The sequence below is a fragment of the Furipterus horrens genome, unplaced genomic scaffold (genome assembly GCF_987537825.1).
Source record: "Furipterus horrens unplaced genomic scaffold, mFurHor1.1.pri manual_scaffold_2, whole genome shotgun sequence".
Taxonomy (NCBI): Eukaryota; Metazoa; Chordata; class Mammalia; order Chiroptera; family Furipteridae; genus Furipterus; species Furipterus horrens.
In genome coordinates this window covers 40,357,302-40,381,532 of record NW_028327172.1, presented here as the reverse complement: position 1 = coordinate 40,381,532, position 24,231 = coordinate 40,357,302, and the positions used below count along the sequence as shown (strand labels likewise).

The 24,231-nt window shown below is 45.3% G+C and overlaps 1 protein-coding gene across 1 annotated transcript in view; it reads right to left on the bottom strand.

Annotated features, from left to right (window-relative positions):
- The window catches only part of TRIM66 (tripartite motif containing 66), a 30,270-nt gene extending 7,515 nt beyond the window's left edge, over positions 1-22,755 (bottom strand). The window contains exons 1-9 of the mRNA XM_090264255.1: positions 22,658-22,755; positions 21,121-21,268; positions 20,146-20,281; positions 19,741-19,857; positions 15,676-15,790; positions 14,958-15,104; positions 12,478-12,595; positions 9,990-10,894; positions 8,488-8,649 (exon numbers count right to left, since the gene is read on the bottom strand). Of these exons, the coding sequence (XP_090120381.1) occupies positions 8,488-8,649; positions 9,990-10,894; positions 12,478-12,595; positions 14,958-15,104; positions 15,676-15,790; positions 19,741-19,857; positions 20,146-20,281; positions 21,121-21,268; positions 22,658-22,666 (1,857 nt within the window). The 5' untranslated portion in view covers positions 22,667-22,755. The remainder of the gene's footprint in view (positions 1-8,487; positions 8,650-9,989; positions 10,895-12,477; positions 12,596-14,957; positions 15,105-15,675; positions 15,791-19,740; positions 19,858-20,145; positions 20,282-21,120; positions 21,269-22,657) is intronic.
- Between the last annotated feature and the right edge of the window lie 1,476 nt (positions 22,756-24,231).

Here is a 24,231-nt window from a genome sequence, read left to right as displayed (position 1 = left end):
ACCTCCATCCAGAAAGGCATCTTAAGTTTTTTTTGTTTTTATTTTTTTATATTATTGGAAACTTAATTTTGTAAATTTCCATTTCTTTTTGTTTGTGCTCACATACAGAAATATAATTGATTTTTGTATATTGACCTTCTACCCAGAGACTTAGTTAAAGTCACTTTGGGATTTTTCTACACATACAAATCCTGTCATCTTGAATAGTAAGTTTTATTTCTTCCTTTCCTTACATTTGTTTTTCTTGTCTTACTCTGCTAGCCCGGACCTCTAGTACCAGGTTAAGAAGAAGGAGTTACAGTAGCCATCTCAGTCTCATTCCTGATCTCTGGGGGAATCCTTTCAGTATCTCACTACTAAGTAGGACTTCTGTAGATTTGGAATCTAGATCTCTGGCACTGAAGCCACACTCTGCCTGTCTTTCTCTATGCTTACTCCTTTCCCCTCTCTCTCCCATACGCTGTTCTTCCCTCTCTTTGTCCTTCCTATACCCAATCTTCCCCTCTCCTGACCTTCTCTTCCTCTCCACTGTTTTTCTTTTCTTTTTATCTTTTTCTCTTCTTTCCTGACCCTTTTCCCTGGTAGTTCAATAGCCTTTAATAAAATGGGTTCAATTTGCTCTATGGTCTAAGTCCCAAGACAAGAAAGGTTGAGGAGAAGGAAGGATGGGGGAATGCTCAAGCCAAGTTAGGCAGACTAGGCAAGGGGCCCAGCAAAAAATGGCCTGCAGTTAGAAACCAAGGGCAATCACAATCATGCCCTGGCCCACGTACTGTAGCATCACCTCGTTGTAATGGTTATCACGACCCTAGCTTTCTAATACTCTATATTTCTTTAGCTGTGGACAAGAATATCCAATGACGACTGCACTCCCTTTTGTTATACAGGACAGGCTAATCCTCTGCGCTGGATTCTTCCACCTTTTCCCTATTTGACATGCATATTTAATGCAGTTCTGTTGTTCATGTCATCTACCGATGACACACATGGCTCTCGGTCTCTCAGGGAGATCCTTAGCGCCAAGCATTAAGAGGACCAAAATCCACCCTGGCCCATCCCAAGTAATAACAGTCAGGCACTGTATGTCACAAGATATGCATGAAATTAAATTCCCAAAGACAAAACTTTCCTGATTAGGGGTAAAGACTACACTTGTACGATATCAACTCTCCTGTCTTGATTACTTATTGCTATCGTGAAATGTGAGTTAATATAATACTGGAGGGGAGGAGGGCATGCTGACTGAGTCATGGAAGGATTGTGGAAACTCACAGTTTATTTTAACCTGGACCTGATGGACCTGCTCCCATAAATACCCATGATAGTATTATAATAGTCCAAGACCAGTAACGTGCTAAGATATTGCAGACTAGACTGCTCTCTTTTGTCTCCATGCCTATAGCCAATCTCAAGGAGGCCAAGGCTCTCAGGGTGAAGCTCTGGCAGTGGTAACGAGAACCCAGGAAACATCCATGAGGGGATTCCGAGAAGGGACTCAGAGTAAGTGGTATGAGGAAGCCCGCCCCGGCTCCCTTTCTACAGGCTGTACGAATGCAATGGCATTTCTGGAGCCTATGTGTGCTGAGCATTAGTTATTTCTGAATGCTTTATCTATCTCTCTGGAGTGAAGGACTATAAAAGACCAAACAAAAGGTACTCATGTCATGTACAGGAAGAAAAAGGGGAACTGAGGTCCTCCATCCTACTCTCCTGCCAGGGCCACAGGGTGAGCAGGGGTAAGAGGAGGGTTTACTTTCAGGGTCAGGAACGCAGGCTGAGTCTCTAGGACCTGCAAGGAAGGAAAGGGCTTCTGAAGCGCAGGCTAGGGTTGGAGAAGGGCTTGGGGACATGGCCACACCTGACATTTGGTGCCTCACGCACAGGAGGAGCTCATCTGTCAATGGAGATGATGCTGCCTGCCCTCTCTAGCACCCAGGATCATTGACAGGTCAAATAAGAAAAAAGTCTATGGCCCGCTGTAAAGTCAGTATAGAGCAATCACTGACACTTCCAAGCTGGCAGGTACATAACTGATACCCTGATCTCATCTTTACATACAAAACTTTCAGATGTCATTGGGGAAAAAATGTGTATTTGAGGTTTTCAAGTGAAAATACCATTTTTTAGTTCAGGAGGGAAAAGAAGTCAAAATGCCAGAAATATTCACTCTCATAATCCACTCACATTATCTTTGGGGTGAGAAGGGAGACTTTACCTCTCTTACCTAGCATATCCTCACTTGCCCCTAATTTTCTGTCCTCCTAAATTGTATGTCCCTGTCCCTGTCCTATTCTTGTCTCTTTATCTCTGTCTCTTCATCTCTGCTTGCAGCTGCTTGACCTGTGACTTGTCTAGCTCACCTCATCCAGAATGTATCTAATGTACCTGTCTGAAGCACCTGCCTCTGCAGCCTGCCTGGCCTGCTACTTCCCTGAATTACCTTTCACCCTCTTCTCTAGTCAGCTATGCAGTCCTTCCCCGACCTAACCTGCCTGCTGCTTGACCTGCGCTCAGTTACCTCTCCCCATCCTCACCACCCAGATCTTTTTCTGGAACTCAATGTGCTAACATTATTATTGTAATGATAGCCACAGGGTGATGTCAAATATCAGAGAAAGCATTGTTCATTTTAACAAGAAGGGAAATTGAGACACAGAGTGATTACCCAGATTTCCCAAGCCTGTATAGGCCCAAGACTAGGAATCTGAGCGTGGCCTTAAAAATATGCTGGCTGGTCTTGATTGTGCGCCATTAGCTAGAAAGCTCATGCCCCAGACAGAGGGAGTTGAGAAGTCAATAAACAGACACTTAGTGCACACATGCCCTGAGTTTAATATAGATTTCAGATTCTTACAGCAGGATGATAGTGCTGAGAATAAAGTAATGCAGATAAGGTGGTGTTCCATAGAAATTCAGTTTTCAGATCTCTGAAACATACCTTAAAAATATTATTTTGAATGGGAGCGCTTTGGAAACACTTTACACACTACCCAGCCTTATTAAATGTAGTACATGGAGCCTAATGAGACCATTTCTTTAGTGACAAAAAGGAACTTGGATGAACTTCTATTACTGGCGTGGGCTGTAGATTGGTGGTGGTGTACGGAACTTCTAAGAATGTAGCGCTTAGCTTTTCCTTTCGGTTCTCAAACCATGTCACTTTCCAGGTGAAGTTTCTTGCCTTCTCCCTTGTTGTTAGCTGCTGTTATAGAAGTCCTGACTCCCTGCTTCTAATCTGCTCACTGCTATAATGTAGGAAAACCAAAAATTCCCAAAGAAAGCCATACAGCTAAGCTTTCTAGATCAAGAATGCTGACTAGACACCTGAGTGTGGGCTTATGATCTCATACAGAATACAATGCATGGTCTGTGACATCTGTTTTTGCTGCTGATCTGAAGCTTTGACTGATCATTTCTGATTTCAGCTTTTTGTTCCAGTAGTTAAATTGTTAAAGGCTAACCACACCGTGTAAATGTGCAGGAGGAGAAGAAACCAAGGACTTGGCAGTAATGTCTTGGAAACACATTGAAGGCCTTCACTCAGGCTGAAGGAAACAGATAAGGAGACAAGGATAGAGGTAAGCAGATTTGTGAATTAAATCCTTGGAATATTTTAGTGCGTCAACAGCTTCAGAGTAGGTAGACTGGTTTAATATAGTATAGTATATCTTGATACAGCTAAATCAGATAACTGAAGAAGGAACTAACTTTTCAGCAAGTGGTTTCACAAGCTGATTTTTAATAGTGAAGCCACTGCCCTTGTTGAGAGTGAGGACTGCTGCGGCTGTGACTATGCTGATTTATGCTAACTGACCAGAGTCAAATGAGAGAACTAAAGAGTGTCCAGTGCCCTAATGATCCCAGAAAGACAGAAAAAACAAAGAAGATCCCAAAGTCTGAAATGGAAGGAAGAGGATAGGAATAAATGGATTCCAGTAAGTCTGAAGTGAAAGCCAGAATGAGTGGAACCCTCAGAACACTTGGAGAGGTTCAAGCCTTGGTGACTCCGGAGAAAGAGACCAGAGTTTCTTTGGTCAGACCAGGGTAAGGAAACAAGACCTACGCCCAAGGACCTGTTTTCTCACGGACCAGGAGACCTAACCAAAGAGCTTGAGTTTGACCTGTGAATTAAAGCAGGCTAGAGCTACAGAGACAGGCGTCCTAGACAGAACTAAATTCAGGGAACCAGATCAGGGGAGTGTTTGACTTGAGTCCTGAGTAGGACAGTGGATCTCAATATAGCTCTACATGTGCTAACACAGACTGCGCCCGAAGAAAGCCTTACCAGGCACTTTGTTCAGGAACATTCTGAGCAACAGCTGCTCTGAGGGCTAAGCTATGAGGTTAGATCATCGCTGAGGTTGAGAACCTATGATCTGATCCATGGCAGTGGATTTGGAAACTATGAAGGCATGATGCCTAGTATGTCCTCACTGATGTCAGGGTTCATAGTATGAGTTTAAGCAAATCATTTCCCATCTACGGGCTTCAGTTTCTTCTTCCATAGGTTGATGTGACTCTCACTGAGTTGTAAGAATCAAATTTAGAACTCAGGCACCAAAGTGCTTTAATAATGGTAATAAATGCTATTTGTACAAACCATACGCCTTTATTCTTACGAATCACTCTTAATAATCTGGACCACAGGAATGCCTACTTCCTCAGTAATATTTACTGGAAATACATCCCAGACTCCTCTCAAGCCATGAATAGCATCCCGGAAGTCTTAGAGTCCACTGTTAAAGATCTGGGGCCATATTATGAATGGAAGAAAGATCCCCTTGCAGGTGAACTGGGGCTCAGATAGGGCTCTCTGTGATGCCTTCAGCCTTGACTCCATGAGAGCTTTGCGTAAAGGGGTGTATGTATTTTCCAGCAGTTGACTAGTTCAGAAGTATGAAATGAAGCCATCAAATGTCTTCCAGTTTCACTTAAGAGGTAAGAGGGTTCTATTGTAGAGTTGCAACCATGGTCTTTCTTCAGAGTGGCTAAACCAAGACCAGGAAGCTTCGGCAATAGCTAGTGCCAGACAAATGTCAGAGTTCATTCAAAAACATTCTGGTGGCTTCAGGGAAGATGGTGGGATAAAATGCTCCCGAGATTGCAGAGCTCAAGCCACTAGAAAATCCCTTTTAGAACTTTCACATCCTATTTTCAGCAGTAATCTGCTTTTGCATCAGCTCATTTAGTCCCAAGTCTTAGGTACTTGTGCACAGCTGCTCTGCTATAACAAAAATCGTCCTTATGGTGATATAAAGTCAGCGAGCAGCTCAGAGCATGAACGAGTCCCTGTGGAACACACGGAGAGGTGCCCGGTGCCATAGGTTGCTCTGGTTTGTGACCGTCAGGTAGACTTCCGACTTCCCTGGCACTCAGGCCAGTACAGACTGAGGAGGGGCTGGAGGCTAAGCAAAACCTTTACCAGATAAAGAAAACCAAGACCAAAGACTGCGAGGACAGGAAAATCCAGCACATGAGGGGCCAATGTAGTGCCACCTCTCCCACTGCAGTGCACAAAGAGGGGCAATTTAACCTGGCCACTGAATACAGGGTTGAGTTAGGAACCTGTGCTCTGGTCCCAACGTTGCCAATAATCAGCTCTATAACTCTTAGATGGTCACTTAACTTCTCTGTGTCTCAGTTTCCACACTTCTCAAAGGGGAGCAAGAAAGTGGCTTCCTTGTAGTATTTCTAGGATACACAAATAGATAAAATGAAATAATTTATGTAAAAAAAATCTACGGAAAAAGTAGAAACTGCTATACAGAATATTACCATTCAGTGATAAGATGCTCAAAATGTTGTTTGGTATCTGCAAGCTTCATACCCTCCACCCTGTCCAATTCTAGGCTTAAAGCAATGAATGGGCTCCAAAAGAGTGCCCTGTTTCTTGTTTAAGAAGCCTTGTGTATAATTAGTGCTCCCCTCAGTCAAGTAAACCCAGAGGGTCCTCTAGGCCATGATGACAACCCTGAGATTTCTTTTTCTGGGAGTCCAAGCCATGAAGAAGCCTATAAAACATGTGAAAAGTCGTAGGTCCCCTGGCCTCCCAACCTCTGCATGAACCCAGGTTAATGAGGGTGAGGGCAGCTCAAAATGAGAAGTAGAGTTCCTAGGACCTCCACTAACCCCACCGCCAGCGTGCAGCCACACAGGAGGGCAGCATCCCCTTGCTGCTCAGACAGCCCTGTGGGCCGCCTCCACTCAGACAGCACGACTCCACGCTTGTGCCTTACCTTCCTCTGTCCTGTGTTCAGGTACAGAACTGAGACTCCTTAAACAAGCAGGGACACTTTCTGCATGGCTTCCACTACCACCTGAACACTGGCAATTGCCGTGCTTCCTTCTGAACTTCTGACACCCACAGCTGGCTGCCTCTGGTCACTTTCTAATGCTTCCACAGAAGAACATCAACAATTCACAACTTGTTTCTCCCCCCAAATATGCTTTCTTCCCATGCTCCCATCTCAGTGAATGGCAAACCAGGGGGCTAAAACAGACCAAAAGACTTCCTTTCCCTCACTTCCCATTGCTGATCAGACTGAGTCCAAAAGCTCCTATAATCTGATCTCTTAAAGTCCTTGCTTCCTCTTTAGTCCCATCATTACTGATTTCATTCAATCTATCCTATTCTCCTCTGTACTATTTTGGTCTCCCTTAATGCAGCTAAAGGGACTTCTCTAAAATTTAATTCAAACTAGGTCCCTCCTTGCTAGAAATTCTTTATTCACTCCTCACAACCCACAAGACAGGATGCCACAGGCCTTCCAACATCTCTGGGTTCACTCCCATTCCCCAGTACACCTCATGTTCCTACCACATCAAATGATCTGAAACCCCCTAAATGCCTGAGGCTTTCTCTCACTTCTGGAGCTTTCTACTTACCATTCTTTTTGACTATTTATTCTAGGCCCCTACTCCTACCCCTTTCACTAGCCTAACTTTTTCAAATCTGATCTCAAAATCATGTCCTCTAGGAATCTTCTCCAAAGAGTATCTTCGCCTGGGGTTAGGTGTTCTTTCTATGCACCCCAATGACTATCACAGCACTTTATTACACTTGATTGTTGTTGCTTAAATACCTCTCCCTCTGGACTTAAGCTTCAGCGTGAGACTATTCACCAATATATCACTGACACCTAGCAAAAATATTAGCACATTCTACGATATTAATATATATTTTTTGAACACTGAGTGAATAAGTGTTTGGATGGATAGGCAGTTGGCCTAAGCATACGAATTTAAGAACCCAAGTGCTAAACCTTTACCCTAAGCGCCACAAAGGGCTTATTTATAGCATTTCTATGGCCTCTAGGCCAAAGCATTTTGACAGGTTCAGCAGGATAGGCATAAACAAAATGACACTAATACCAGAGACCTACCTAGACTTCAAGAGTCACCAGGGATTTCCAAGTTAACATTTTATTCTGGCTTTCCCTTACTTTTCTAAACTCTCTTCTTAAATATCACTGAGCCAGACTGACCTAAGACATACGCACTGGTGCTGCTCAGGAAACATGGTGAGGGGTAGGTACATAGGACAACTTGTAGCTTGTGAACTGGGGCTGTAGTCCAGAGCAATGCTGCAGAGCTGGGGGTGCCTGGCAGAAGGGTACGAAAAAGCTGACAGAGATGCAGGTACAGGCTTGAGTGCAAGGCACCAGGAGGGCTGAGGGGACCAGACCAGAGAAGACACAGGGCCAAGGTACACAGAGAGGGCTGAGTGCAGGGCATGACCCAGTACTGAGGTCCCAGCTAGGAGGATGAGAGGGGTGAGGGTAAAAGGCAGGGGTAAGAGTGGGACAGCTGAGGAGTAGTGGGGTTCTGGGTTATTACCAGAATAAATGAACACTTCCAGCAAGCAGGGAGGTGGGTGGACAGGTAGGGCTCCAGTAGCTATCTTCAAGAGATCTCACTGCACCTAGCTGCTCAGGACATCCCTACAGACCACTCACCCAGCAAATTCCATTGATTCTAATTCTAAGGCCAATTTGGGTTGTGAAGTCACATGAAATACTTCCCTCGTTTTCACTGCAGAGAGGAAAAAGTTCAGGCTTTGGATTCTGAAAGACCTCATTTTTCAATAAACCGCCGCCCTTTCACCCACTAGCCATAGGGCCCTGGACCTCAGTTTCCTTAGCTATAAAATGGGGATGCCCACCTCACAGAACTATAGGAAAGGTTGAGATAATGCTTGTGAAGCACATGCATAGTTCTAGGCACAGAGTAAGTGTTCAGTATATTGGCCCTTTCCCTTTCTAAGTGAAGCTCAATTTCATTTTAAGTATATATGTGGGCGTGGAAATGGGGGTGAGAAGGACGCATGTTGCTGACTCATTAGGACAGAAGGCATGAGTCAGGGCTGTGCAACATCCAGGGATGCAACAGCGACACCCCTCCCCCCGCCCAGTCCTCCTCATCCAGCTCCCTGGGGTCTTGGCCGGCAGTGGGTCCCATGTGGTTAGGAAAAGCAGGCTCCGTTAGTACCTTTCTCACCACATTTGTAGAGGAGTGCTGGGTGGTGCTGTCCAGGGAGGGGACACTGTGAGGGGTTTCTTCCCCAGATGCCTGGGGCAAGTTAGCAGCAGTATTCTTGTCAAGAGAGAGAGCTGGCTTTGGGCCTTCAGATGCTGGGGGCTCATCTGCAGCCTGGAGAAGAAAATAAAGCCTCAGTAGGTTTCACTGCCGAGCATAGCAGCAGCAGAAGCAGCAAGGGTTAATGCCTACCCTGTACTACCCATTAGCACCACTGTGAACTGCCTAAAATGTTTTCAGAAAGACAGATACTCTTATCTAAATTCTCCCTAAGACTACATTCTAGTAAGTCTTAGGATAAAACCCCAACAGAGAATTCTGAACGAACTCTGTCATATCCACCTTAGTAGTCATAACAGTTATGACTTACACTTAGCTTGTGGTCCTCTGTGAACCCTAGACCCTTTGCTGCCATCATGAGGATTATTCTATATCCCCTCATAGAGACTGAGCCTCAGAAGAAAACAATGAAACATGATCTAAAGATGTGAGCATTAAGCACAGATGTGAGACCTTATATTCTGTAATAAAACTGCTTTGAAGATATAAATGTGATTACAGACTTAAAGGAGACAGCACTAAGTAAAAAGTGAGGAGTAGAGGGAAGGGCTAGAACAGGAAGCACTGGAGAATAAGAAAAGCAAGAGTTAAGAACAAAGATGTAGAAGGAAGCAAAGATCCCAGAGGTGCAGACTGTACCTCTTCAATTGGCATTTAGCTGAGAAAAGAGAGAAGCAGTCATCACCCCCCGCCCCCTAGGGAGAGAACAGGGCCTCTTCTATAGACCGGGATCCAAGACTTGGTTCTACCACTCAGTGTTTTATGATTTTAAGGCAAACTCCTCACCCTCTCTGGCCTCTACTTCTGCATCTATGAAATACAGACAGTCATGCCTACCTAACAGCATTGTTGATAGGATAGATGATATAACATATATAAAACATACCTCATTCAGTAGGCTTGAAATAAATTTTAAGTCTATAGTTGTACAGTGTTATAAAGATGCTGCCCACAAGCATCTAATGCATACCCTCCCCCCACTCCTACGCTCTCCCTTTCCCCCGTCTGAGCTTCATACGTTCCCAGCGAGCGAAGTGAGGAGGTTACAAAGATAAGAGATAGCCTCCCTTCTGCCATGGCACTGGAGGAGTCCAGCACAGATCAGAAGGCTCTAGCCAAGGTTCCTGGCATCACAGAGGAGGCCAGGGCTAAGCGAGGCCACTCTGGCCAGTACTGAGCCCAGCTCTGTGTTGGGACTAGGAACTATGTTCTCTGGAGCTCTCCTGAGAAAAGCGCTGGAGCCTAGGGCAGTCTTGAAATGTGAGGGCTATGCTCAAGGCCACCCTAAGATGAAGAGACTGTGTTGCTGCACCACCCTGTGACTGGGGAGGCTGTGTTCCCTGAGCGATCCTAGGTTGGGGAGAATATGTGCCCCAAGCGACCCTGAGGCTCACCTGCACAGTGTCCTCCTGGCTCTGGGACTGGATGGGTGCTGGCTGCCTCACGATGTAGTTGATCTGCCCCACAATGGTTTGCTGAAGATGCTGAGGTGATTTGGTCTGACTCAGTTGCAGGCTGGGTTGTTGAGCCTGAAGGAGAAGCTCTAGGTCCTTCTGCATTTCCTCCAGCTCAAACTTGTGGTGCATTAGGTCCACGTTCTGGGAACAGGCCGGCCCAGGAGGGCTCTCGTGCTGACTGGAAGCCAGATGCTGGGATGGAGGTAGAGGTGGGGGTGGCTGCTGCTGGGGCGGAGGTGGCAGAGGTGGCGGAGGTGGCAGCTGCTGTGGTGGCTGCTGCTGAAAGTGGCTGAGCTTCAGCTTCTGGTGGTGGCCAAACTGGACTTGGATAGAGGGTGTCTGTAAGTTAGGCTGGGCATGGGCTACTTGCTGAACATCCTGTGGCGGGACAATGCACACCGGCTGGGAAGCCAGCTGATGCCCCAGTCGCTGGGATATGTTCTCCGGCTCCACAGAGGGCTGGGTTTCAAGCCAGGGCTGCAGCAGCTTCGGTGGGTGAGGATTGCAAGGCAGCTCTTTCTCCCTGGGCAGCAGGGTGGAGCACTGCAGGGATCCCAGCTGTTGGGGCACTATCTCAGAGGGCTGCCTAAAGCTGTGGGCTGGGTGTATGCTGGGTGAGGGGACCTGGCCTTTGAGGGAGGGTGAGGCTGGAGAGCAGTGGGAGCAGCACATAGACGAGGAACACAGTGCTGGAGAATGGAACTTGTGTGAGGGGTGGCTGAGAGTCTCTTGCTGAGCCACGGGGGACTGGTGGCTTTGATAGAAGGATGATGGTCCCTGTAAACCTCCGTAAGCAGGGGTATCAGCCCGAGACAGTTGTCCACCTTCTGTAGTTATACAGCCTGGAAATTCAGAATAGAGAGTGTTTCCAAAGGTAACCTGCAAGTGTTCCCTACTTGCTACCTCCTGCTGCTGGGACCAATGGACATCATTCAAGAAACCTGTACCAGGCCCAGAGATTAAGAAATTCAACCCCTGATCTCTAAGACTCAAGAAATTAGCTCTCCTTTTACCCAATACTCAGTCATGACTCTGTACCCCATGAAAGAAACCATGAGCTCTCTCAAAGAGCACTCATTCTTTTTTTTTTAACAGAATAACCCATCAGAGATTGAGACCAAAAAAAAAAAAGAAATCAACCCTGGAAATAGGGAGGGAATGTGCTAGAAAGTAGCAAAGAAGAGAGAGTCATCCACAAGACAATGAGCAAGTCTTCAAATACAGTCCTGGGGAACTGTGTACAGGGCAAACAGAGTGGAAGAGAGTGGGGATACTCCAACGCCAGCTCAGTGCCAGGTGCCAGCAATGTCCTCTGAGGTCCCTGGGCCCTTGTGCGTGAGTAGATGATATCTCTTGGTAGCTCAGTCTAAAAGCTCCTTTGGCTCATTGTTTTGATGAGACTTATGTAGGGGAAGGCTGAGCAACTTGAGGGTAGATGGTGTTTATTCACCTTTGGTCCTTAGTGCCCAGAATGAGACCTGGCCCACAGTAAGGGCCCACCAGAGGTCTGTTGAGTTAAATCAAAGGGAAGATGGAAGCAAAATAAAATCTTAAATATCATTCACCACCCTATCAAGTTCAAAAAATTTCCAATGAGATTAATAGCCCAGATGAAGGCAACATTTGGCCTTTAGTTTAACAAACCTACTGTTATGTTGTCAACACAGACACAACTACAAGTTTTCTATATTCTTCCTAAAGACTGAATGTCTGCAAATTATTGCAGCAGAAAAGAAAAATGCACAAGATTATGAATTATTTGCTTACATCTCAACTCCAAAGGATGTATGCAACATTCATTTTCTCTCTCTTTCATCTCTTTCTTCTCTCTCCTCTGCTCTTGCTCTTTCTCCTCTAACCTCTTTTTTCTCTTTCTTCTCTCTTTCTCTCCTCTCCCTCTTTCCCTCCTCTCCTCTCTTCTTTTTCTCTCTCCCTTCTTTTTTCTTTTCTCTCTCTTTTTCTCTTTCTCTCTCTCTCCCCCCTCCCTCCCTCTCCGTCCCTTTCCCTCCTTACCCCCACTTGCTGAGATAACCATTGTATCCACACACACGCGCACCCTTGAATAACCACAGACACACAGATTCACCTGCACTGCCATACAACATTCTGGAGAGCAGGGCTACCGTCTTGTCTCCTCTCCAGCAATGAACCCAAGGTAAGAGGGACATTCATGCAGAATGGGAAGCTCAGATTTCAACTGGTTCTGTTACAAAAATCCTACCTAGCCACTGGTATTTAAGCTGTCCACTCTCTCACACATACCCCAACTCCCAATCCCCCCAAAACAGGTTTGTTGAGTGACCTCTGGCAGTCTCAGTGAGGGCTTTCTCTTGGGCATATGCTGACTTATCCAGTAAGCTAAGCAGATGCTGTATATTCATTCCCAGCAATTATGTAAAAGCCCACAGGGTGGGCCCTGGCTCACCAAGGGAAGCCAGCTGCTTGGTCCAGAAGTTAGGCTCCCAGGTGAATCTGATACTCCAAGGGGAGCCAGGATCTGTGTTACAATTTGTCTCCAGCAATCGCTGCATCTGAAACACAATCTGACAACACCACCAAAGTCATTTCTTTGGGCATTTGTGCCTGAATGACAATTCCCTCTCCGTCACTGTTTGGACAGGTTGAAGGGCTCCAAGCCATAGCTCTTCAGCCTCAGGTCCCCTGCCATATGCTCATTCCCTTCAATCTTAGTATCCTCATATCCCTCTCCCGCCTTGTCACCACTCTACCCACCTGGAACTCCCCCGACTCCCCTCTGATCCCTTCCCCTTATTGAGGCTTCTGGAACCCCTACATTCTTATTTCTCCCAGGCCTCTAATGGTTTGTAATACCTCTCAGGAAATCACCTGCCTGGCAGTCCTCTCAAGAGTGCTCCATTCATTCTATCATAGCTCAATTTATAAGATCAGACATTCTCTGAGCTCCACATTGCTGTACTTCCACCCATATGTAAAACTCCCTTCCATCCTAACCAACTGCCCTATTCCTCCCTTATCACTTTCATCTATTTCCTATTCCTAATTCTCTCAGTTATATAGGACTCCAGCAAGTGTCCAACTTATCCTGCCACGATCTACTTAACTAAAGTCCCAATCAACTTCCTTGATCTCTTTAATGTTAATCAACTTCATCTTTCTTTCCCGTTCAGTCATCTTTTTAATCTAGAACTATTTTACTTATGAGACCATAAACTCCAATAACCTAATACCTGATCATAACTAGTTCTTACTCTTTCAGAACCCTGTTGAACTCTGTAAGCCTGCTGTATCAATCCACAGGGCCCGCTCAGCTTTCCACCATTTTCTGTAACAACATCACTAGTACCCTAATCCCCTCCTCATCACCAATGCCTAACTTCAGAGCAATTCAGCCATTCCAAAGCCATGTTATCCGCCGTTCTTTCAGTGCTCACTAACCTCAGTGCTTTTTCTTATCACTTCCTTTCTTGTCCGCTTCCTTTCCCACTGTCCTCAGTAACTATTTAAAATCTTTACATCTCTCCTCAATGACACTTACCCAGTGCCTAACCCTCTTATTATCACCTTCAACTTCACAGGGACAAAAGAGATCATATAGGCAAACTCCCCGAAACTTGTATCCTTCCTACCTCCAAACTTAACTACATTATACTGATGCCTTCCTGTCCTCCCATCTCACAGGAAGGGAATGCTTCTTATGTTTAAGGTCAACCAGTTCACTCTAGATCCCATGTTTTTCTGCCCTCTCAGTATGCTCACTCCACCACAACTCTTCTATTTTCAACTTCAATCAAATAAATGCGTGCAAATGTTTTTCATATTTAAAAAAGTCTGTTTTCTTTGCAAGCGACCTTCTATTTCCCATCTTTTCACTTCTGTCTCTCCTTCATCCTCCATCCTCAGTCCCCTCATTCTAGCCTTTAACTCTTCTACTTTGCTAGGGTTTCTTTCAAAAAATCACCTGGTGCCTCCTGATTCCTAGAGCTCAGGGCGTCTCTTCACTACTCATTCTCTTTCACCTACGTAGCAATAATAACATTAACTAAAAAGTCGAAACTCTGTTAATTTCTGTGCACCACACGCTCCTATTTCTCCTTAGATCTTTGCTTCTCACTTTCTTCACTCATTCTCTTCTCTGCTGAAAATCATGGTATTTCCCTGGGTTCCAGATTTGTTCTTTTCTTCCTTTAGAGCAGTGGTTCTCAACCTTCCTAATGCTGCGGCCCTTTAATACAGTTCCTCATGTTGTGGTGACCCCCAACCATAACTAAAGCATAGTGATTAATCACAAAAACAATATGTAATTATATATGTGTTTTCCAATGGTCTTAGGCAACCGCTGTGAAAGGGTCGTTTGATCCCCAAAGAGGTCGCGATCCACAGGCTGAGAACCGCTGCTTTAGAGACTCCTCTAAGTTGATACTACAGATATGCCAGAGACTCCCACATCTCTATCTCTTCTGACTTTCGGATCCATCTATCAAAACAGATTTTGGATATCTCCTTTTAGATGCCCTACAGGCACCTTAGATTCAAGGTCCTCTGCCATATGCTCATTTCCTTGAACCTTAGTATCTTCATATCCTTCTCCTGATTCCTCATCCAAATATTAACCCCACCACCTTCTCTCAAAGTTCTTGTACCTTCTCCTGGGCATTATCGTCCCCCCAAGCCCAACATTTCAACATCATTCTCAACTTCTTTCCTCTTAGCTCCCCATTTAAACCCAAATAACTTTGGGATGACCCCCACACTGTTAGTGCCCAGGATAATTTCTAAATCCATGACCTAAGACAAATAACTATAGAATTTCCCAGCTGAGTTGCATAGAGGAAAGCAGGACGATTTCACTGTAGGGTTTGGTAAAAAATGATATTCACTTACTAACTCAAAAACAGAGATTGAGGAGTTCAGAGTTCTTCTTACCAGCTCTTTGCTGAAAAGGAAAGGGACGCTGGTTTTGCTGCAGACAGCCCAGTTGATGAAATTCTGCACATGCTCAAACTGACGGTTGAGGACCATGATGCTCTGCAACTGCTGCTCCAGCTTCCGCTTCCTCTCATTAGTAATGCCCTGGGCACAGAGAGAGAGAGAGGACAGAGTCCTTGATCCTATTCTTGGATTGAAGTCTACCTGCTTGGGAAATCTGGGGGCCTATGTGTATCAGTATGAACACTGATGGAATCAGATGAGACTGTACCTGACAGGAGGACAGTGGGACAGAGTGCTACCATCAGCTGCTAAGGGATGGAGGAAGGGAGGGAGGAAAAGGTGGGTATATTTTGTAGTGCAAATACGGAATAGGTGATGAATGAATGTCTACATCTCTTGGGCATAACTTGAGGAAGAAGGTGGGTTGTTTCATGACTCTCTTCCAAGGCTATAATGCTGAGCAGTCCAGGAAGGCAGCTGCCTTAGGGCCATAGCACTGATGGGAGTTTGAATTAATTTTCCAGCCCTTAATGAGCCACCCTCCCAAAATCAGACTGGACATTTTAAGATGGAGAGAGGAGAGAGCTATGGGAACTGCATATCTAAGTTCCAGCCCAGCAGCTCTGAGCCCTGGAACTAGTTTGATATGTGCCTGGCTCTGGTCTAAAGAGAGCACAGAACCCATCCACCCAATCCATCTGTCCACATATACCTCCAACTCTTCTATGAGCCCATTGGCTTGTTTGTTCAACTCATTCATCAGAACCATCTTGGCCATTTTGATCTGGTTTTCCACCTTCCTGTGCTGATGCTTCACCTCAAAAATCCTGTAAACATGATAAGACACGGCATGGTGAGCCGTTCCCTCCAGACCTATGAGGATCTAGAGATAGCAAACATGAGAGCCAACAACTTGGAGGCTTCCCATTGAGATCAGGGCCCAGCAGGCACCAAATACAAAGAAACAAGAATCTTCATTCAGCACCAAATATTAAAAAATGAGAAGCTTCTTCCACCACCCCACCCTTTGTACAACCCAGCCCGTTTGATCCAAGGGGGCCAATGGCCCAAAGTTCAACCTGGTTTTCTCTAGGTAAACCTCAGGTCCACACCCAGGTCCACCCAGCAGTTCACCAATGTACAGAGCACTAGGGGCAGGACAGAGTGAGTAAGTATGAGTATGATTTCATGTAATCTGTTGTCTTAAAAAGAAGAATGCTCCACTAAACAGTGCCATACAGTAAAAAGCATGGGCAGAAACAGAAGGTAGACTAGGGGTTGCCAAGAAATGGGGATGTTGAAGGAATGCGGAATGACTGCTAATGTGTAGGGGGCTTCTTTTGGAAGTGATTAAATGTTCTAAAAGTACACAGTAATAATGGTTGCACAAATCTATGAATATACTTTGGACCACTGAATTGTACATTTTATTTTTTTAATTAAAAAAAATATTTTATAGTAGTCCCTCTCTATACTGTGGTTCACTTATTGTGGCCTCAATGCATCATGGGATTTTAAAAAATATTATATTATTTATCGCATATTTTTCACTATATCGCGGGATTTTGCAGTACTGTATATGTATGTTGTTAAAGTTACATAGATTTAAGAGTGTAGAATATGTTTAAGAACATAAGGAGTGTTTATAAAAGTGTGGAAAAGGTTAATAAGGGAATGGGAAAGGGTAATAAGGGACTAGGAACAGTTTATAAGTGTGTGGGAAGGGTTTATAAACCCTTAAAATATATATAAATACTAAAATGTAAGGTTCCTATTTCACGGATTTTCACCTATTGCAGGGGAGTCTAGAACATAATACCCGTGATAAGTGAGGGAATACTGTATTTATTTATTTTTAGAGAGAGAAGGATGAAGGGAGAAGGAGAGGAAGGGAAACATCAATGTGTGGTTGCTTCTCATGCACCCCCAACTGGGGACCTGGCCTGAAACCCAGACATGTACCCTGACTGGGAGTTGGACCGGCAACCCTCTGAGCCACACCACTGAGCCACTGAGCCACACCAGCTAGGGCTGAATTGTACATTTTAAAAGGGAAATTAGGGGTTTCCAGTCAAGATGGAGGTGTAAGTAGACACACTTTGCCTCCCTACACAGCCATAGAAAGAATTACAACCAGATGTCAAAAACAAATAACAACCAGAACTGTCAGAAAATTGAGTTATATGAAAGTTCAACAATCAAGGATTTAAAGAAGCCACATTTATCTAGAGGGGTAAAAGGGGTGGGGTGGTGCAGATGGGGCAAAGAGGCAATGTAGCTCAGACAAGTGGCAAAGATGAAACATAGAGTCCCACATTCAAGTGTGGTAGATAAAAACTGGGAGGGATACCCTAGGAGTGAGCAATTCCAGCCCCAGGCCAGACTGCACAGCCCAGGGTTCCAACACCAGAAAGATAAACCCCCATTACCTCTGACTGTAAAAACTAGTGGAGGTTGGGGCGCAGAAGAAACTGCCAGATTTTTGCCACTTTATGGGCCTGCATGATCTTAGAATGTACACAAACCCCAGGGCAGCAATTGGAAGGGTACCAATTGCATACAGGAAGTAGGTGAAGTGACTGGAAATGGGGCAAGTGCCAGGAAACTCACCAGAAGTCAGGTCAGCAGCACTGTCCCCTCTCTGACCCCCCGACCACAAACAGAGCCACAAAGTGGTGAAGCAGGTTGCACCACCCCGGCAATTAACTAAGGTTCCGCCCCACACAATTTACAAGTGCCTTTGCTACATAGGCCACACTACTAAGACAGGGAGTAAAAGGAGCTCTACTTAATGCACAGAAATAAACAAAGGGAAGCTGCCAAATTGAGGAGGCAAAGAAATATGGCCCAAATGAAAGAACAGAACGAAACCCCAGGAAAAGAATTAAATGAAACAGACATAGCCAACCTATCAGATGCAGAGTCCAAAACACTGGTGATAAGGATGCTTAGAAAACTCATAGAGTACAGCAAAAAAATAAATAAATAAATGAAGGTTATACAAAGTGACATAAAGAAAAATATACATAGAACCAACAGTTAATGAAAGCAAGCTAGGATTCAAATCAATGGTTTGGAACAAAAGGAAGAAATAAACATTCAACCAGAACAGAAAGAAGAAACAAGAATGGGGAAAAAAATTTGAAGAAAGGCTTAGGAACCTCTGGAACAACTTTAAGCACACCAACATCCAAATCATAGGGGTGCCAAAAAGAGAAGAGGAAGAGCAAGAAATTGGAAACTTATTTGAAAAAATAATGAAGGAAAGCTTCCTTAATTTGGCAAAGGAAATAGACATGCAAGTCCAGGAAGCACACAGACAGTCTCTAACAAGTTGGACCCAAAGAGGACCACTCCAAGACACATCATAATTAAAATGCCAAAGGTTACAGGTAAAAAGGGAATCTTAAAACCAGCAAGACAAAGGCAGAGAATTACCTACAAAGGAGTTCCCATAAGACTATCAACTGATTTCTCAAAAGAAACTTTGCAGGCAAGAAGAGGTTGGAAAGAAGTATTCAAAGTGATGAAAAGCAAGGACCTACAACCAAGATTACTCTATCGAGCAAAGCTATCATTTAGAATGGAAGGGCAGATAAAGTGCTTCCCAGACAAGGTAAAGCTAAAGGGATTCACCATCACCACGCCATTAGTACACAAAATGTTAAAGGGACTTATTTAAGAAGAAGAAGAGGATCAAAACTATGTACATTAAAACGACAACAAACTCACAATTATCAACAACTGAATCTAAGAAACAAAAACAAACTAAGCAAACAACCAGAACAGGAACTGAATCATAGGTAAGAAGATCATCTGGAGGGTTATCAACTGGGACAGAGGAAGGGGGAGAATGGGGGAAATGGTACAGGGATTAAGAAGCATAATTGAAAGGAACAAAATAGACAGGGTTGATAAGAATAGTATAGGAAAGGGAGAAGCCAAAGAATTTACATGCACAACCCATGGACATGAATTAAGGACAGGGGTATTGCTGGAGGAAAGGGGAGTACCAGGAAGAGTGGAGCAAAGGGGGATAAACTGGGACAACAATAACAGCATATTCAATAAAATATAAAAAATACATAATTAAAGGGAAATTTCATGGTATGTAAATTATATCTCAGTAAAGCTGTTAGGAAGAAAAAAAAAAAGAGGGCTTTGAAGTCACACAGACCTAGCTTCCAAACTCATCCTAGTCACTGACTGTGTGAACTCAAACAAATCACCTAACTTCTCTGAACTTCAGTCTCCTCATCAATAAAACGGAGATAATCCCTGACTCAAAGAATTGTAAAAACTGAACAAAATAACGCATGTATGATGCCCAACCCAATGCCTGCCACAGTAGAGCTCTCGGTACCTAGTAATTCCTCTTCCTCCATAAAATACCAATGATTTTCATTTGTAGATTTCTACAGAAAACATTGGGGAAGGGGTGATAAAGGGCAGATTAGCACTTACTTGTTGTACCCGTATGGTAAGTGGCTCTCTCTTCCCCAGTTATCTACCCTGTGCCCTTGTCTCAAGCACCTACCTCTGACTATTTCATGGCCACTTTCAGAAGGCATGTACTTTGGCCCAAACCCACTGTGATCATCCTGACCAAGTCTGGTCCCCTTCACTAAGCGATGACCCAAAGCCCATTCACAGGCCCTGAGACCTCAGGTCAGGACATATGCCTTCTGAGACATATGCCCATATCTGTTTAATGGAATGTCCTGGATGTGAGGGAACAGAGCATTTCCCAAGCTAGCAAGGGACTAGCCTGTGCTACCTGTCCTCGATTTGCTTTGCAGATGTCTGTAGAGTAGATTTCTTATGAGCCACCTGTGTAGTCACACTTTCCAGAAGCATCCTCTGATTTTGCAGAACTTCTTCAAGATGTCTGCACCTAGAGGAGGAGGCAGAGAAAAAGCTGAGGAAAGCTGAGTCTTATTCTGAGCATGAGTGCCAAGCAAGATTCCCCACAATGCAGGTCTCAGCCAGGCCGATGGAGGCTGGAATTGCATCTAGGAAAAGTCAGAGATACTGCAGGCTCTTGGCCCTTTAAGCCTTCTGTCCACGGACTGAAGGTTGGCTTAGGCAGGGAAATAATTCTAATGCACTGGAAACCCAACACTCCCACAAGTAGGGAGTCCAGAGCCCTCTCATCCCCCTCTGAGCAGCCAGCCAGCCCCACCTGTGTTCTTTGTGTTCCACCATGAGGCAGCGATGGCACGTGAGCACGTCACAGGTCTCGCAGAATAGCTTGAGCACTTCCTGTGTGTGTAGAGCACAGTACAAGGCGAAGTCTCCAGAACCACCACCATTCACTCCTGCCAGACAAGACGGAGAAAGTGGGCTTCTCTTGCTCTGGAAGACCTCTCAGTTAAGCTCCACTGAGCCACCCTGGCCCTCAATGGACACAGGGGAGACCCAGAGCTTTGAGGACAGGTGGTGCGAACAGAAGAGGCCTCTCCCTGGGCCACCGATGTTCCAGGAGCACAAGGAGGAAAGCAGGCTTAGCCCACATGGATTTGCCCAGCTGGCCAAAAGTAACACACCATCAAGTCCCAGGCATTGCACCACCTACCAGAGGCTGCAACAAAGGATCGCCTGCAGAATAATGACTCCTCTAAAATTCAATCTAAATCTCTTCATTAAGCAGGATTCTGTATGGTGGGGCTGAAACCAGCTACTCAGCCTGACCAGGCTGCAGGCCAGATCCCATGGATCATTAAATCTGGTTGCTGTGGATACGACAAATGAAAAACCTCTCCCATGGTTCAAGGGCCTTGGGAAAAGACTTTCAGGATAGACAGACAAATGGACAAGCCCTGATACAGGCTGATAATTAACTAAATAGAAGTGATATCTGACTTGTAAATAGATGTGAAAGTAAGGAACTCAGCTAGCTCCCATAATTCACAACTATTCCTCCCTGCACCATCTGACCCACACTCACCCACTCCCACCCCAAACGGGGAGAGCCTAGAGTGACTTACACTGTGACTGTGATTCTGGAGGAGACATCTTTCCTTTGGGAAGGGCTCAGAGACCACCCCTCTCCCCACCTCCAGCAGGGGAATAAGGTCAGAGAGCTATTCTCTGGGGATTTCATGGTTCAGCACTGCTTAAGGGCATGTGAGCTGGTGGGGAGAGTGAGAAGTGATACCTGGAGATCCCTTCTGGGCCCGGGGAAAGAACGGCCCCCCAGGGGCGGGGCCATGCCGGTGCTCTTCGGTGCAGGAGCTGCACAGCCAACGGTTGCAGTAGGTGCAGAGGATGTGTGCCACCCTCTTCTCCTTGCACTCAGAGCAGGTCTGGAAGCAGAGGGTTCTGGAGTTACTGACAATGTCCGTATGTGGGCCTGCTTCTATGGGTGGTCAATACTCTAGGGACTGGGGTCCAACAGGGCTGTTCTGCACTATTGTGGAGTGCAGTCAATCCTTAGAGCTTCCTGGGAGTGATATGTGGGAGCTTGTGAAGAAAAGCAACCTTTGTGACTAAATGAATTGTAGCCTCAGGGGTTATTAACACAAGTACTGTGCTGTGGAGATGAGGATACCCAGATGCATAAGGCACACACACAGGCTGGACAGGGTGGCAGGCATTCAATGAGTAACGCTGGGATAAAAGGAGGCCCCAAGTGCTTCGGAAACAAAGGGAGGTTTCCAGGAGCTCAGTCTAGGAGAGGCCAGGGACGGTTTCATAAAGAGCTGATAGTTGAGTTGAATGTGGAATGACAAGTGTAAGTTTACCAGGCAGACAGGGAGGAAAATGGGAAGGCATGGGCAGGAAGTTCAACGGGCCCACAGAGAGGAGGAAGCCTCTGAGGTGGGGTACACAGAAAGATGATCGTATGCAGCCAGGAAAGACCAAGCACAGACCAACTCTCAGAGCTATGTTTCCACAACCAGGGCCTGCCGGGCCCAAGACTACCCAGTCCTCTCCTAGTCCAAATGTTCATTCATCTGGGTAGCAAGTGCCTTGCAGGGCTGATGTAAAACATGTGGAGAAGAGACTTAGAAAAAATTAGCGTGTCTGTTCCTGAATGATATAGGCCACTAAACTGATGTAGATTCTAATAGCTTTCTCCTCACACAGGCAACTGAAAAATCCACAGTGGGAGGAGGGAGAAATACAAGTTTTACTAATTAAACTATGAACTCAGGGTAGAGAACATGGGTCTCTGTCTGCCTAGAACCCAGCACAGGGCCTACCACATGTAAGATATTAAATAAGAGTTAGATACAGGAGCAAGTAAATTGAGAAGTGAATAAAATGTAGTGTCAAGGATACCCTAGCAGAGAAAGGCACAGAGGGGGAACCAGTCAGTAATCATGTGAAATTTCAGAAACTCAGGTTAAAGGTATTAGTCATTAAATACAGGCAAGATTGAAGAACCCACCGAACTCAGGCTGGTACATAAGTTTCAACTCAGGGGGATAAAAAAGGAAATAAAAAGCTCAATACTGATATTTTTCAGTAAAAGCTATAGGAGAGAGAAAAATACTCCCATTTTGCTTTCCCCAATTCAAACATTTTCATTCTTTTCTGGATAGATGCATAGAAGGGATAGATGGATAGATGATTAGGCAGATTGATAGTGGGGTAAAAGTTTGATGGATGAATAGCTAGACAGACTTACAGACAGGGGCCCCACAGATTTCTGAAAAGGATCAGCTACTTCTTTGCTTGCCCTGACTTACCCTGGCCATCTTGAATTGCCCAGCAGAAAAACACTGCAGAAAAAAATATTCAGTTACATCGCTGGTAGGGTATACTTGCTTACACCCAGGACAGGTGATGAGCTCTGGCAGGGGGGAAAAGAGCAGAGTCAGGGCAACATGGCAGATTATACATAACACAAAGCCTAGACACGAGGCTTTCTAATACAAAACACCGAGGTGTGTGCCAATACCACTTGTGCCAAAATGAACTAGGTTTGATTGCCACAGCCTGCACTTCCCATCTCGGTACGCTGAGCATGACCATCTCATGAGGGGCCTGCCCTCCAGACCTCCTTACATCCTTATCTTTGCCTGGTCCAACCTTCCTTCCCCCTCCCACAAACCATGCTACTACACGCCCAACGCTACTCTGGTTCCGAAAACTGAGTGACTTCTGCTATTCCCATTCCTCTTTCCACAGTCCTGAGAGCCCAGCTCCCATTAAAGGTCAAGCTCCAGGGAACCAGTTTAGCCCAGGAGACAGCTCCAGCCATTAAAGTTACCCAGTAGCAGAATTACCATACTCTAATGACCTCAAAGCTAGAGTTTCCCAAAGGCCCTAACCAAAGAAAAGCAAGGCCTTCCTGCTGCTAGTCTAGGAGGCACTTTTCTCCTGTTACAGCTAAGAACAAGAGGGCTGCCCTGGGGCTTAGAGACCTTTGATCGGGCCTTCTGCAGCCTGTCCATGCTGGGTGCATCACATATAGAACGTTTCACTTGTGAACGTGAACATCTTGTCCTAAAACCCTCTTCCCAGAGAAACGCAACCGTCTCCAGCACATTCCTCATTATAGTGGGCCCCTGAACTATGTAAGTAGCATCAGGCTACCCCCCCCCCCGACCCCCCAGAGACAGGACCAGGTGCCTGTCCCCAAGGATGGGAACAACATGGAAAAGAGCTGCCTATGGCAGTACCACCACAGTCTTCTCTGCCTCACATGATCAAAATGATACAATGGCAGTCACTCTAGACTTGCAGTCAGACAAATTTAAGTCCAAACACCAGGTTTACCACTCAATGACCTTGGCTGACAAGTCACATAAACTCACTTAACTCCTTTGTGCCCAGTTTCTTCATATGAAAAATAGAAAGGGAAAACAGGAGTTGCTGTGGAGATTAAATCAGATAATACTTGAGAAAGCACATGATCATCCATGAATGTTGACTTTGAATTCAAAAGATCTCTCATAACCCACTCATGGCAATGACCTCAATTACCAGCTCTACCAGATGATGAAAATCAAATAGTCTGAGAGATAGACTAAACAAATGGCCACACATGCGTCCCCTCTGAGTGTTCATGCCCTTGCATTCCTAACCATTAAAAGGGTGAGTCTGTTCTCCACCCTTTGAAGCTAGGCTGGCCTTGTGATCTGCTTTGACCAAGAGAATGCAGCAAGTCACACTGGGCAAGTCTGAGCCTAACCTTCACGTGACTTTGTGTGGTTCTGCTCTTGTTCTCAGGAACTCTGAGGATGCCACATGCACAACCTCAGGTTAGACTCCTGGAAGACGAGAGGCTATGTGGAGAGAGGCCTCAGTTGTCTCGGGT